Source organism: Aplysia californica, unplaced genomic scaffold (genome assembly GCF_000002075.1).
Source record: "Aplysia californica isolate F4 #8 unplaced genomic scaffold, AplCal3.0 scaffold01366, whole genome shotgun sequence".
Classification (NCBI taxonomy): domain Eukaryota; kingdom Metazoa; phylum Mollusca; class Gastropoda; order Aplysiida; family Aplysiidae; genus Aplysia; species Aplysia californica.
Window position 1 is genome coordinate 94,630 of NW_004798636.1, and position 16,134 is coordinate 110,763.

The 16,134-nt window shown below is 43.0% G+C and overlaps 1 protein-coding gene across 1 annotated transcript; it reads right to left on the reverse strand.

Moving 5' to 3' along the window:
* Positions 1–3,212: 3,212 nt before the first annotated feature.
* LOC101861257 (RNA polymerase II subunit A C-terminal domain phosphatase) lies at positions 3,213–16,099 on the reverse strand. Its single transcript, XM_005112698.3, has 6 exons — positions 15,112–16,099; positions 11,730–11,828; positions 11,061–11,151; positions 8,653–8,778; positions 7,226–7,473; positions 3,213–5,470 (listed from the first exon to the last, which is right to left on the reverse strand). Exons 1-6 carry the CDS (start codon positions 15,330–15,332, stop codon positions 3,610–3,612), a joined length of 2,646 nt encoding a protein of 881 aa, XP_005112755.2. The 5' UTR covers positions 15,333–16,099; the 3' UTR covers positions 3,213–3,609.
* Positions 16,100–16,134: the final 35 nt, after the last annotated feature.

Below are 16,134 nucleotides of genomic sequence, written 5' to 3' on the forward strand. Positions count from 1 at the left end.
CGCTGTCGTCTGCAATTTGCCTCAACCAAGACTTATTCATTTGTTTTTAAAGCTGTCCTTCGGATACGCAGCATGTGTCTTATGAACCACCACTCTGTCGCCTCAATTGTTCTTTCCAGCTGTCTATTGGTTGACCATGCTTCGCAACCGTATAATAGGATTGGCTCAATGTAACTTTTTAGTACTCCTTTTCTTGTTTTCAGTGACTGATTGAGGTTTTTAAGTATCAGTCTCATTTTGTTTTTTGTTGGGTTTTCTTTTTTTGGGGGGGGGAGGGTAAGTGTTTTACGGCGCTCGCAACTGCATAAGGTCATATGAGCGCGCAGGACACACCTAATCCTTTCAGTTGGTAGGAAATTTTGAATTTTGCCCGGGTGGCGGCCGAAGCCTACTCTTATCGATTTTAGACCACCAAGGGATCTTTAACGTGTGCAACTTGCACACGGGCCCTCTGAGATTTTTCGCCCTTGTCTGAAAATGTTAGGTGTAGATCTTTCGTTGGAGTTATGGGCAGAAAATGAACACGAAAGCAGACGACAGAACATTGCTAGAGAGCAGGAAAGGAGGTGAAAGGAGACAAATTTAGAGAAGAAAATTTTTAGGACGCTACCCGGATTCAAACCCGTGACCTTTGAATGAGAGGCCAACTCCTTAACCTCTAGGCCACGAGAGCCCCCGATTAGAGGTATGACAAGAGAGTAACAAACAACAAGTTTGATAAGCACACACATATAATCACTACATGATGTAATAGTAACATGGCACCTGAAAACGGGACAAGGTGACAACAAAATTACACAAAAACATTGAACAACTTCCAGAGTCGTTTGTACAGTTGCAAGTATGTACACCACATGTGCTCTATAACAGTAGGAGTTACTGGGAGCACATGTGCTCTATAACACTACAGTAGGAGTTACTGGGAGCACATGTGCTCTATAACAGAAGGAGTTACTGGGAGCACATGTGCTCTATAACAGTAGGAGTTACTGGGAGCACATGTGCTCTATAACACTACACTACAGTAGGAGTTACTGGGAGCACATGTGCTCTATAACACTACAGAAGGAGTTACTGGGAGCACATGTGCTCTATAACAGTAGGAGTTACTGGGAGCACATGTGCTCTATAACACTACAGTAGGAGTTACTGGGAGCACATGTGCTCTATAACAGAAGGAGTTACTGGGAGAACATGTGCTCTATAACAGTAGGAGTTACTGGAAGCACATGTGCTCTATAACACTACAGTAGGAGCACTGTCCCCGTTCCCTGAGATCATAGAACTATTGTGAAGCGAGCTGACAGACTGAGACACTTCTCGGATTTGGGCCCTCTGTAAATAGAAAGGCTACATCTCGCTTATATAATAGACCACGTTTTCACAATTGTACGAAATAATAAAAGACATATTATACTTAAACTTAAAGAATATATATAGTATCAATAGAAAATCTACAAAGTTGATCCTAGTGTTGATTTTTGGCCAATATCTCCATATTATTATAGATAGCGAGAAGTAACTCATTTTGTCAGCACGCCTCACTAGTAGAACATTCCACATGGTCAGCCTCACTCCACAAGTCCCCATGTAGTCAATGTCTGGGGGGGGATTCCAGGTAAAACCACTTCGGTATATATATGAATTTAAAAAATCAAAAATGCAGATTTTTTCGATTTCCATTTCATTACCGATATTTTGACAAGTGCCTGAAAATGAAATCAGGTGCTCGTCAAAATGATGAAATCTGAGAAACAAGCATTTTTTCGCCAGTTTGACATCTGTTCCCGTGGTTTTATGCACCCCGCTTAATTTAGCATAATTAGATAATTTTTTGCATAACTTCTGATTATTTTTCTTTATCATTCTTGGTTAAAATTAACAGAATCGCATAATTTCACATTTTGGGGCTCAGTTTGCATAATTTCATAATAATTTTTTTTGCATAAAAAAGCCCCGGGGACAGCTAAACAAAAACACATTTCCACATGAATTTTACCGAACAACATTACTGAAAGGCACAAAATACACAACTTTTCAGTGTCCAAGTTCAAGGACTCTTGAGCTAGATTGAAGTTGACAAACGTTGGCGGCTAGTTCCCTGCTAAATTCACCACTGAAACCAGACCACCTCATCTCCTTCAAACCTACAAACGCAAATATCTTGACTTCCATTCAAGATATGTTTTGTTTAGTATAGGGTTTTACGGCGCTCGCAACTGCATAAGGTCATATGAGCGCGCGGGACACACCTAATACTTTTTCGTTGGTAGGAAATTTTGAATTTTGCCCGGGTGGCGGCCGAAGCCTACTCTTATCGATTTTAGACCACCAAGGGATTTTTAACGTGCGCACCTTGCACACGGGCCCTCTGAGATTTTTCGCCCTTGTCCGAGTAGGCTAGGTGTAGATCTTTCCTACAAGAAGATCAGGGGTGTGGCAGAAAGACAGCAGTAAGGAGGAGCCAAGGAGTAGCAGTAGAAAGACTGCAGAAAGAGTCAGGAGGGGGCAACGGAGGTGAGGGGGTGGGGGCAGAATGAGGAGACGAAAGCAGACAACAGAACATTGCTAGAGAGCAGGAAAGGAGGTGAAAGGAGACAATTTTAGAGAAGAAAATTTTTCGGTCGCTACCCGGATTCGAACCCGGGACCTTTGAATGAGAGGCCAACACCTTAACCTCTAGGCCACGAGAGCCCCCCCCCATTCAAGATAGATGGGTATTTTTGTCATTGAAAGCGAGGCAAATGAATATAAGCTGTCAGACAATACCGTACCAATAACTCCACATGCCCAAAAATTGACGAGTGCCTGATTGTGATTCCTCCGCGTCGTGACACATACTCTTCATGTCTAAAAACACAGTCTACATGATAATAAAAAATCCCACAATACAATAATGAAAACATTTCCGTGTTCCTCAAATTTCACTATGTGCCTGCTAGACAGTAGTTTCAATCTGTTTCGTTATTTTCTTCCTGGTATTTAGCACGGGAAAGAAAAGAAGAAAAAAAAAGGGGGGGGGGGGGGGAGTGCCCAAGTCATGGTTCTGACACAGGCGTTCTCTTTTTCTTCAATTTTCTCGAAGAACTTTATATAAATTGACTTGACGCTTTGTGGAGTAACGCTAACAATATATTGCTCAATGAGCTATTAATAGCACAGGTGTGCGTGGTGTTGTGTGTACGACAGAACAAAATAACAAAGACATGAAGGAATGGAAAAACAATCGACATAACGCAGTCGTACTTTATGTCAGGCCAGAGACTTGTTGGTAACACGATGACAAAACATTTTGTGTGAGTGTGTGCAGCTTTAGCCAGTGATAGCATCAGGGTCCTTCCATGACGAACAAAACTACAACAACACACGTAAACATGTAACAACACACGTAACAACACACGTAACAACACACGTAAAGCAGGGATAACAACCTTGCTGAAAACATTCCCAACAGTGACGGAGCCAGATATTCCACACACACAAAAGGAAAGAATTGCTCTATCGCTATCACTGCATAGAATTCTCTGTTGTTCAGAAGTTTGTCACCTTCCCATTACGTATGTCATTGCAGTTTCATTAGTCATGGAGCGGCCCATCAACAAGGTCAAACTATAAAGAGCTCAGGAACTCTTTCTCCACTGCGTCGGCTATTTCATCGTCCACAGAGCCGATTGAGTCGTTGTCCTTCGAGTCAGAGTCGGAGTCCGGAGGGGCGAAGGCAGCCATGTTTTTCTCGTACCTCTCGAGCTCATTCTCCGTTTCGTCATCGTCCTCCACGTCTGTCTTTTTCTCCACTTCCTCCACGTCCTCTTTGTGTTGCGGAGAAAAAGACTTCCTGCGGAGCTTCCAGCCGCGAGGGAAATCCCCAGCCAAGCTGTCAGAGTCCGAGTCGGAATCCTTTTCTTTGCCCAGAACTTCCTTCCTGACGCGATCCTCGCGCTCCGTGTCGCTCTCTGAGCTGTCTCCCTCCTCGTCCAGCATCTCGTCCACTTCCTTGTCCATGAACTCGATATCCTCGTCAGAGAACGAGTACAGCGGATTGTAACTGTTCGCGAAAGCCTCAGACTCCTCAGAGCCCGCACTATCCGAGGAGGAAGAAGAAGAGGGTTTCTGTCCGTCGGATTTCCCACCCGCCTGTTTCGTCGAGGAATCCGTTTTCAAACGTTTTCCCACCGCAGCAGACGAGGCTGTAGCGTTCTTGTCGTCTGCCGCCGCGGCTTCATCATCGGCGACGTCCCCCCCGTCCCCCGCGTCTCTCCCCGACTTGCGTTTCTTGCTCCTCCCCTTAGACGTTCTCGGAGTCCCCGCCTCGGGGCTCTCATCTTTGCTGCCCAGGGGGAAGAGCGTCTCGCTGACCCACTCCCAGCGCTCGCTGCACATCCACAGCCAGTCCCCGCTCACCACCTTGATACCCTTGACCTTGAGCGCCATCTTGTGTTTCCCCGTGCCAGCCTTGGCAGCCACCAGGTGAGTGGTGGCGTCGGGATCCGAACCCCCCTTGGCTTTGTTCAACACAATATCACTCTGAATGTTGGCCCCTAGCGCCTTGGCCACGACGTATGCCTTGCTCTTCTCGGCGGCCATGTTGAGGGGGAACATGCCACTGAACACAACGTTGGCTCCCTTCAGAACCTTTTTCCTCACATACGGAATGATGTTCTTCAAGTCCGGCAGCTCGGCGGAACTGTTCTGCAGCGACTGTTCGTACATTTCGTAGTAGGCCTTGTGCACGCGCTGCAGCACTTCCTGTAGGTGGAGCAGATAGTCATCCTCGTCCTCCCACTCCACTTCCTTCTTCTCCCCCACGGAAACGTTCTCCACACTTTCTCCGGCCTTTTCGCTCGACTCTGCGCTCTGTACCGCCTCTTTGCTGTCCCGCTGGCCGTCAACACATTCACTCGCTACCTCCATACTCTCCACCCCCCTCCCCGTCTCCTCCGCGCCCCCATCACTTGAAGCAGCACCTTCAACACCCGCACACACAGCTTTAGTCGTGTCAGACTCACCTCCTGGAGTCCGTTGCGAGGCAACACAACAAGAATCCTCTTTAGAAATCTGAGCACCCGTAGAATCCTCCAAACTCTCAGCAGTTTTGTCCCCACATTTATCGTCGCCTCCCCCGGCAACAGTCCCGCTGACCTGTCCCGTTTGTCCACCGGCCCCCACCCCCTCCCCTGGCCCGGAGTCTGACTTCTGCCCGTCTGAGATCTCCTGTGAGATGTCTGCTGTTTTGGAATATTCGTCTCCTTTCTGCCCCGCAGCGCCGTCGGTCTTTGAGTGGTCGACGACCTTGTGGTCTATGGGCTCGCCGTCGTGCTCCGACTTGGTCAAGCCCGGCGGGGCGTTGATGTCTGCCGTGCCCTGGAAGAAACGGTAGGGCTTCACATGGACCAGATTGGGCGCATAGTTCCACACGTCTTCTCGGTCGTCGATGATGCCCACCATTTTGTCACCACACGGGAACAGGGCTCTGTGGATGGAGCAACAACAACAACAAGCTACAGCATTCAGAAAATCTTTTTTTAGAAAGCGCTGCCGCGACTGCCTTGCTGTCCTGGCATAAATTCACATTCTCTGTTTTGTTTGTTTAAGTACACAGGAGCACATCCATACAGTAACAGTCGATTAAAATCTTCTTTATGGTTAAGGGGACAGTTTTGATAGTCACGCCGATAAGGCTAGTTAACTCTCCGATGTTGTGGGGCGTTAAACCCATCCACTTGCTCAAGCGGCAGCAGGTCACGTTCTCACAATACATCACCCGGAGAACAGACCAAGTTTTTTTTTGCTTTTTTTTAGGAAAGGTTTTACGGCGCTCGCAACTGCATACGGTCATATCAGCGCCAGAAGATCAGAGGTATTGCACGGAAGTAACAAACATAAAAAAGAAGAAGGGGAGATAAGGACGATAGATGTTTCTTAGGAAAGAAGAAGCAAACCACACAAGAGCACCCGCCAACCACCCACTAGACTGAGTTTACTGTTCTTGGAACGCTAAGACAGACCTGCCAAGCACCCCATGACCGAAAAAAAGGAGTTTTCCTCAAAATCATCCCCCAAAAATACTGTAGAAGTTTGGGGAAAAAATTCTGTCTCCAAAACCCCCATAGATTAAGACTACACAACCCAATGGCCACGAAGAAACGTCCATAATAATAATTGCATTTATATAGCTTATATCCATGCTCAAGGGCATGTTCTATGAGTTTTACGACTATCATTACCCCAGCAGACCATCTGAGAACACTCAGAAACATTCTCGGCTTCCGCAGAAGCATACAGTGCAAGCTGCGGATTTCACGCGCTCAAACACTATCAAACTGACAAGATCGTTCACTGTCTATAGCCGGGTACCCATTCCCATCTGGGTGAAGTGAGGAAAATTCGTGTAAAGTGCCTTTCCCAAGGACACAACGTCGGGTCCCTGACAGGATTCGAACCCATGACCTTACGGTTGCGAGTCCGAGAGCCTAACCACTAGGCCACCGACGCCATCATAGCAAATACACCCAAATAAGAATGTACAATTTTAGGTCATTCACAATCAGCTGTTTTTGTTTTAGTAGAGGTTTTACAGCGCTCGCAACTGCATAAGGTCATATGAGCGCCAAGAGGTGGATGTCAACAGAGAAGTCCTTACAGGGAATCAAGACTTACTCTGCTCACCTCTCTAGCTTCAACAGCACAAAGTCTGCTTCCACTATCAAGGCACCCCGGAAATAGCGGGTCACAAGAGAGTGACAAACATACAAAAGAAGTAGAGGAAAATGACGATAGTAAAGATTAGGAAAAAAAAAGCAGCAGTTCCCTGTTGTAGATCAGGCACAGTTATGAGCATGACATTGTGGGATCAGCCCATTTACAATTCTACTGTGTATTAGAACGAGGAATGTCCCCCATTTGGGAATGGCCTAAAGACACTACAGTCAGTGGCACTGCCCGGGGGGGGGGGGGGGGGGTTACAATAAGCTGTGCAAATACACACAAATTAAAAAGTGTATTTTCACATCATTTACAAAAAGTATCATACGACCTGATGACTGATGGATAAGGAACTCAAGAAAAAACTCGGATTTTTAGCAAATCTGATCAGAGTTCTTTGACATACGAAAAATCGTTAGACCGTTCTGATTTTACCGGAGTGCCTGGAAGGTATGCTAAAGGGGATTACACTTGGACAACCGGATAACTCATAGGGTAATAAAAGAGAGGAGAGACAACTCACTTAAGGTTGGCAGTCTTTGATAAAGCGTCGAAGCACTCGTCTCTGGAGAGAATGCGATGGGAGAAGTACTGCTCCTTTGGATCCAGGAGCCGTGCGATTGTGTGTGCGTACATGCGCACGCCGAATGTGCAGATGTGTAGCTCGTACATCTTGGAGATGGTCTCGATGAACTCCATGGTGTAGGGCCGGAAGCGGGTGTGGTACCACATGAAGCTTTTCCCGTGCCACAGGCGGAAGTGTTTCACGTCCTACAAGATAAAACAGGATAAAACAGAGAATTATCGAGAAGTGCTTCACGTCCTGTAAGATAAAACAGAGTAGAAAACAGAGAATTATCGAAAAAATAAAATGCTGGGGACAGATCACCTAATTTTTATCTCAGTAAAAATTAGCCTACGCGCCTGGGCAAACATTTTGCCTTTACTGGAAAAACAGAAGGCAAAAGAGGCAGGGGTAGACCAAAGAACAAGTTACAATGGAGTCCACTTAAACCAAATACGGTTAATCAGAAAACAGCAGTAAAGCGACTTTTTTCTTCATTATTTGAGCAATCTCTGTAAACTAACAGCATGGAAAAACTGAAAAAAATCGAAGTCCAATAGTTTTCAATTTAAGTGGACTCCGTGGATACCCGAGAATATTGAACAGAAGGGTGACAGGGAAAGATCAGGACAGTGTACGTTTTTGGAGAACATCTGAGCAGAGAAATAAGTGGCAAACCATGATCTTTGACGTCTGTTTCAGGTTTAGTACTCCATGAAGATAATGATATTGATGTGTCGGTAAAACGTGTGTTGATTAGCTACAGTTCTGTGATGATGATGATGATGATGATGATGATGATGATGATGATAATGTTGATGATAATGTCTGTAAAAGTGTGTTGAACAAGCACAATTCTGTGATGATGATGATGATATTGATGTCTGCAAAACATGTGTTGAACATGTGCAATTCTGTGATGATGATGATGATGATGATGTCTGTAAAAGTGTGTTGAACAAACACAATTCTGTGATGATGATGATGATGATGTCTGTAAAAGTGTGTTGAACAAGCACAATTCTGTGATGATGATGATGATATTGATGTCTGCAAAACGTGTGTTGAACATGTGCAATTCTGTAGTGATAATGACAGTGATGATGTGTGTAAAAGTACGCTGTGCATGTACAGTTCTATGATGATGATGACAATGTCTGTAAAACGTGTGCTGAGTAGGTACAATCCTGTGATGATGATGATGGTGATGATGATGATGATGATGATGATGGTAATGATGATGATGATGACGACGATGATGATGACGACGATGATGATGACGATGATGATGATGATGATGATGATGATGATGATGATGATGATGATGATGATGATGTGTGTAAAAGTACGCTGCGCGTGCACAGTTCTGCGTGCAGGTCACCGACCTTGAGGTTGGGCGGGATGTTGTCGTTGGTGGTGTGGATGAGCGTCTGGTCAAGGTCGACCAGCAGCACAAGCTTCTTCTGCCGCAACAAACGTTGCTCGTCCTCGCGGCCCAGCTCCATGGCTTGCTGAACCCCACCAGACAAAGAGAGAAACAAATAAATCAAGTCACTTTTAAGCACAAAGGGGCTATCCCGAAAAATGTTGTTTTGAGAAAATCAAAGGTAAAGTTTTTTGGACCCTTGTTCAGTTTCTTTAAAAGACAAGGAGAGTTTTCTCTATAACCAAACAAATATACACCAATGAAACCAAATTTCTCCTATAGGTAGGGCAATGCCCACTTTTGGTGTAGGTCAAGATTTCTGGAAACTCCCAAAATCTGGGTTAGCCCGCTTGTCCTTAAAAGCGACCAAATAAGGTCGTAGGCAGCAATTGATAAGACAAACCAGCATCCAGATTAATCTACATCGTTATCCTCAATCAATATTCACTCATAACCATCATCGTTATCCTTAATCAATATTCACTCATAACCATCATCGTTATCCTTAATCAATATTCACTCATAACCATCATCGTTATCCTTAATCAATATTCACTCATAACCATCATTGTTAATGTAAATTGTCAATGGTATACACAAAAAAAAAGAAAGTTAGAAATGATTTATTTCACAGCAATATCTGTTTGTTATTCCAAACAATCTAACTATCACATTAACATATTTCACTCATAGCTTACCAATATTTGACACAAAATCTGGACATGGATTTTTTTTTAAATGCAAAACATACACAAGGAGTATCCTTTAAAAAATACTGCTCTGACTATAGAAGTGCCCAAATATCTATAGAAATATTGGCAACAGTAAAGTATCTCTCCCTCTCCCTCGCTCTACAAATCACGCACGGATCGCGAGACCCGCCTCGTACTCTTGTTTGGCCAAGCCTGAGCTACTTAGACTTCGTTTCGTATCTCAGGGGCCGGTAGTTTTTAAGTTATTGAAGGTGAAGGACAGTGACCCCAACCGGGGTTGAACAGACCAGAACTCACGCTTTGTTTTTTTCTATACAGCTGATAGTAATCCGACAGTCGCGTCGTAGTAACGGCCGAAGAAGTCGCATGAACAAGAATCACATAATTTCGCCGTTTTCTATACTTCTGTACGTTTTACTAGTTCTAGTGTCTCAGAATATGATGTGTCTAATAGTTAGGATCCTGGATATGTACCCGAACACGGCCCGAGTCGTAGTTCTAGGGCTAGATCTAGCACTAGTACCGGTGTTGTTTTTCGCGCAACGAAATCACAACGTCGTGCCGTACATCTGTCTCATGTAATTCAGTGTATGGGTCTGAATCAATGCACAGACCAGCTTTTATATTTTCACCAAACACTCGCACATGTATACAAATCAAAGCAGAACACTTTGAACTTTTATTTTTGTTGTTGTAGTGAATTTCATTCTACTTGTCACGTCTCTGGAAATTTTTGGGAAAATCAAATTCATGCCAATTTTTTAAAAATCATACAAATTAAAGTATTAGACTTAGACAACTTTAGTTTTTTGTAGTAGATTAAGCTTGAATGTTACTTTACTGTGTCAAAAAATAATTACAATAGGGTAATTCTGAGAGTTGTGGTGATTTATTGAAATACCCCCAAAAACGCCAGTCTTCAACGCTTGTGACTGGTGAAAGGGCCCAGTCGCAAGTGAGTTAATGTACCGCAATGATGACAGCACACAGTTTCCTCTTCCTGTAATACATTGCCGCAACACTCCTCCCAACCATGACCCAGATCCGCCCACTAGGTCTATCACATTCGATATTTGGGGTGGGGGGCAACTTGACTTTTACCAAAATATTTACCGGTACTTTCAACTATGCTCCATGGAGCAGCAGGGCTACACATTTCCTTTGTTGGAATCACTTTTATTTAAATTTAACTCTTTCCCCATGTCTGGACGGTGGCAGCGTCCCGTAGTCGCGGTCCGTAACCATGGCTGGACGGTACCACCGTCCGATGCAAAGTTATTGAACTTTGGTACGGGCCGAATATAAAAAAGTACGAGCTAACAAGCCCTTAGTTTGACCCAGAAGTCAAAGATAAATGAATTCTACGTCTAGGTAACACTTTATTGATGAGTTTGAAACGAACAAGCGTTTTTAAAAACATAACATGTCAGGTCGCATTTCCACAAACACGAGAAAACTACGCGGAAACGTTATTTTAAATTGCATGGTTGAAGAGTTTGTCAGTTTGATAGTAAAGCTAAAATATATGACTGTTTTTCTTCATTGGCTCTCCTCATCAGAAGCCTTTCCCAACCACCCGGTCACACATCTGACATGACCAGAATCTCACTTTTCAAACCGCGATCTAATCAGAGAGCGAAAGAAGGGCACAAACCTCCTGGCTAACGATCAGTTCAGGAATGCTGTGAACCATGGCCACCGAGGCACTCACGGCTTTCTTCCTGTCTCCAGCCAAGCCAGTCTCCCTGGGGGAAAAAAAACAAAGCAAAACCATATATATATAAATAAAAGGTTGTTGGCAGAGAAAACACTACAACACAAATTGAAAAAAATCCCAAAATTTTATAGTTAATGACTACTGAGATTTGTGTGTGTGTGTGTGTGTGTGTGTGTGTGTGTGTGTGTGTGTGTGTGTGTGTGTGTGTGTGTGTGTGTGTGTGTGTGTGTGTGTGTTTGTCATGAAAGTTCATAATTTTCCGTCATCATCAGCAAGTCAGGGAGGAGTAAAACTAGAAAACAGAGAATTTATAAAATATTTAATCTTCTGATACAAAAACAACTTCGGTACTCAGACCCTCAAAAACATAAACAGTATAACATGGATAAGTCGAACACAGAAGACTGGAAATCACGCATCCATCGAACTGCGCCAGCGATTCCAGTTTTATTTTTTCCGTCCTTATTTTTGTAAGATATCCCTCCAACTACAGATCCCTTGAACTACCGAGGCCGGTCCCGACAAATGCGAGCTATCCCTGTTAACCTGTATAATAACGTATTTTTTTATGCATGCACCGGTTGCCAGCTACACCAAAGCTCTCACGTTCTGAGGTCGGCGCCGCAGTCGGCACACATGTCCTTCATGATGGTTGGGTGGCTGCAGCTCGCGTCCGTCTGGTTCTGTATCTTCAGCACAACGTCTCTGCGACAGGAAAAACAACGACCAGTTAGGGGATATTGAGAACATATAAATTTATAATCAAAGCTGCTGGGAACAGGGAATGAAGGTGAGGAGAAAAGAAGTACCCTAGTTCTGTAAAAAATTGATCAACATGAAACACAATGACTACAACAGAGAAGCATTTGAGGAGATAGGAGTGAGAGGTGGGGGGTGTTTGTCGAGGTGAAGAGGGGGTCCTGCCCCCGACAAAGGCAAAACACACATCCTTGTCCTAATCCTATACACAGCCACGGTTGAATTTTTTCTAAGAAGCCAGTAGGCCTACATAGCCAACAGTCTAGTCATGGTTAAATACAGAATATTTCACGAACACTACGACGGCTAGCACTGCCAGAACATAGAGCTCTCTGTTTTAATCTTCTCTCTGTCTCAATACAGACCTAGGGCTGCCTTGGTACACACTACATATCTCTCTACGCTTATTATTTCTTTTTTAAATACATGCGCATTTTATGCCCAAATCGACACAATTCGAATCAATTGGGAGATCATGGGCTTTGATCCCGCCTGTCGAGGCTGACCTGCTTTGAGACAGGGGATACAATGTCCCAGCAAAAAGACAGACACAAGAGATAAAAATTGTAACTACCCCCACACAGGAATTGAACTGAAGTCCTCTACGCGCGACAATGATGAAGTGCCTTACTGCTACACCCAGGGGTGGACGTTGAATAAAGCGTAAAAGCAATGCTTGCCTCATCTTGTTTGCCTTGCCTTCTTGATAATCCTCAAATTCTATTCATCATCAAAGTATTTTTTTATTTGCAAATGTTCTCAAAGTGTGTGCAAATGAATAATTTAAAGAATCCACCAAATAATTCCAAAAACCAAATGCAGCTGATTGACATTCTGCGTGTGTCAGTTAGATCTAGTTGAGTCCACAACAAGTCGCGAGGACATCTTTGTGTTTCCATTTCTTATATATATATATATTAATATAACAGTGGGTGTCGCATTCAACGAGGTTGCCGGGACCGGCTTGTTGTCCTCCTACGATCCGACCTCTCGTTGAACGTGACTAAGGCTAAAGAAAAGAAAGGAAACAAGTTATTATAATATTACACAATGTACCAATACCAGAAATTACAACAGTTGTTCCCCCTGATGACGAAAATCTCAAACAGAATTAGTGTGCACGTGTTTGAGCTGTGCTCTGACCGTCATTTTTGTATTTTTAAATACTTTTTTTGCGGAACACTTCTTTGTGTGGAAACATACCCTCTCACATCGAGGCCTAGATCTACATAAAACAAAGTAAAGGCGGGAGCTTGGATTTTCTGATCAGGGGAAGAAAAGAAAATTGAAGAAAATGGTCTCCGATCTAGACCTACCCATCCAGAGTTCACCCAGTTTCACACAACCTGCATCGCGTTCCCACCCACCCCCTCCCATTCCTACCGTAGGCTAACCCTCGCCCATCCTCTTGGCTTTCGGGCCCAAAATATATTAGGAGGCACACTAGATCTAGCAATACAATGCGTTAGGAATCGAAGATGGGCCTTGTGCTTCGCGTGAGATTGAGAGAAAGGAGAAACATTCTTCGCTTTTGGGGCCGCTAATTGCTTCTATTTGGTTATCGCGACCTCGTTGAAAGCGACTTCGGTCTGTTTGCAACCTTGTTGGAACTGACATACATTTACAAAGAGGAGGAAAAAATCGGGGATTAAACATTGCCTCGTTGGAGCCAACTTCTCGTTGAAAGTGACCTCGTTGAATGCGACATCCACTGTATTGAAATTTGATAAACTGAGAGTTAAAACTTTAAAAGTAAAACAGATCTAGATGGGCCTTAAACTCTAAAATTAAAAAGGCATAGCTGAAAAAAAAAGAATGATTCATTGATCGATCATCTCATACAATTTCTTAACCTGAAACTGAAATGGGAGAAAGAAAAGTATTTTTCGTGCAACAGGTGTATCTAAATATCTAGATCTAGATAATTTTGGAGGTAAATCTAGGTCAAATGCATTCCTCTCGTCCTGTCCTGAAAAATATAATAAAACTCAGGAAAATTAATAAATTAAATCTTTGTTTTGGCTGTGGACATCGGCTCTCGCTCACATTTAAAAATCTAAATTTAATTTTTTATTTCGAAGTGACTATTTCTCCGAACGCTCAGGAAAATAATTCAATTTGGTTATTTGAGAGATTTAGGCGTCATCCTTTCATTCTGCCATTCTGCGAGGACTGGGAAGAAGCATTTTTTGCATCAAATTCAATTTCTAGAGCTAGAGAATGTCTGAATATTCAGATCAGTTGTGGTTGGGGCAACGTTCCCAGACTATACTTCATTAAAAAATATTTTCAAAAGATACTGCGAGAAAACAAGACTGCTCGACCTTGGCAATAACCTATTTTGCATCTAGTCACCCAGCAAAAACTAAAATCCTTCACGTAAAAAAAAAAGGTAGTGTCAATTGCCACCGAGAAAATTGGAGCTCTTTTGTGTTGGTGGGTAGTTCTAGCTTATACTTATTGTGTTCGTCGAGTGCTCGGTGTTGTGCGTTCGCATATCTGTCCCTCTGTGTTTGTGTGTGTGTGTGTGTGTGTGTCTTTTCTGCTTGAGTTTGTGTGCGTTTGTGACCTTCTACTTCTAGAATTGCTTGTGTTGGTTCTACACCAAAGTGTAGGCTAAGGCTAGCCTAAATCTAGGCCTACGTCTCATTGAAAACATGCCAAGTTGGTACCGTAGCTCTTGACTAGATGCTCGTCCAATGAAATTAGTTGAGAACAAATTGACCTATTAGACACACATTATGTATAATGCTAAAGATAGTGTTGTTTCAGACTTGACACCGCTTCACTCTGTGGCAATTGACAAAAGTCAATTTTTGTCAATTGCCACCGCGTCACTTGGTGGCAATTGACGCTACCAAAAAATTCCCTCCCCGCCCTCCCCCCCACCCGTTCACACCTTACACACACACACACACACACACAGACATGCACACTCACACAGCTTAAAATCAACAAATCTCGAGAACGGAAAACCGTTCGGAGAAATAGATCTAGATCTAGATCTAGAGTTCAAGTTTATTTTCCCAAACGTTCGGAGAAATAGAGCCTCTTTATTGTGCATTGTTGCCTCTGATGAATGGGGTGGATCACATGGAACATGATGTTGCAATAGGGCAACAATTGGACACAATGTACCATATATAAATGATGAGAATAATTAATTAACTATACAATTGACTATTATTGACAATTGAGTCACTATTAGTGGCTTGGTGGATATTTTTACCCGGGTTTGGCGACAGAATTCTCCTCCACGACAATTCGCGTCACAATTCCAGTGCCTGCAGCCTTCAGCTTTTTCGGTGCTGTTTTCGTTTCTTCACCATCTTCTTCATACAATGCCAGAACTGCGCCCTTGAAGATCATGCTATCTTTCTTTACTTTCCATTTTAATATTTTGATATCCCGGTCCGCCGGAGAACAAATTTCTCTCTCGGCAGTCGCCATGTTGAAGTTCGGTTCATCAGACGTCAGCGTTTAGTATGTTTAGGTCGTTTCCCGAAGTGGAACTGCGCATGAAAGCTCTGATTGTTTTTTTTTCAAAATTGACTTATCCTTAAGTCTTTTTTTTCGTTCATACAAATTTTTATTTATTAGAAATATTTCATTTCAAAGCTTTTTTCCCCCTCAAATTTGACAATCCTGTTCTGATTATATCTAAAGTATCAGACCTCGTGTACTTAAATATTGCACGGAGACGGAGACGACCACATCTAAAAAACTTGCCGCGACTTTCGAGTTTTCACCATGAAGAAAAACTTCGGAAATAAACAAATTAATTGTATTTAATTTAGTAATGTTGAGTTCATTTGTCATGGTCACTCAGTTTCTTTTTAAACTCTTTTTTATATCATGTTTTCTCACATGAACCTATTAATACTAAACTCAGAATGTTGGTGTATTTGCAACAGGTGCTGAAATAATAAACAGTTATATATATATAAGCTTACCAGAGACCAGGCTATGTAAACATTGCTGCTAGGTCTCTGAGCTTACTCATACCATCCTATTTTAGTTTTGTACCCTCAAAAATACAAAATAATTAGATGCAGTACATTCAGTGGGATTCTGTTTATAAATTAGCGTTAATCTCAAAAGCCTACTAGATCTCGATTTATATTATCCACGTTCACGTTGCGTAAAGATGGGGGTATTGTATTGTGGGACATCTAGAGTTGTATTAGGAAGCTTCTCTACTTCTCTGTATTGTGAGGCATCTTATAGTTGAATTAGGAGGCATCTCTGTATT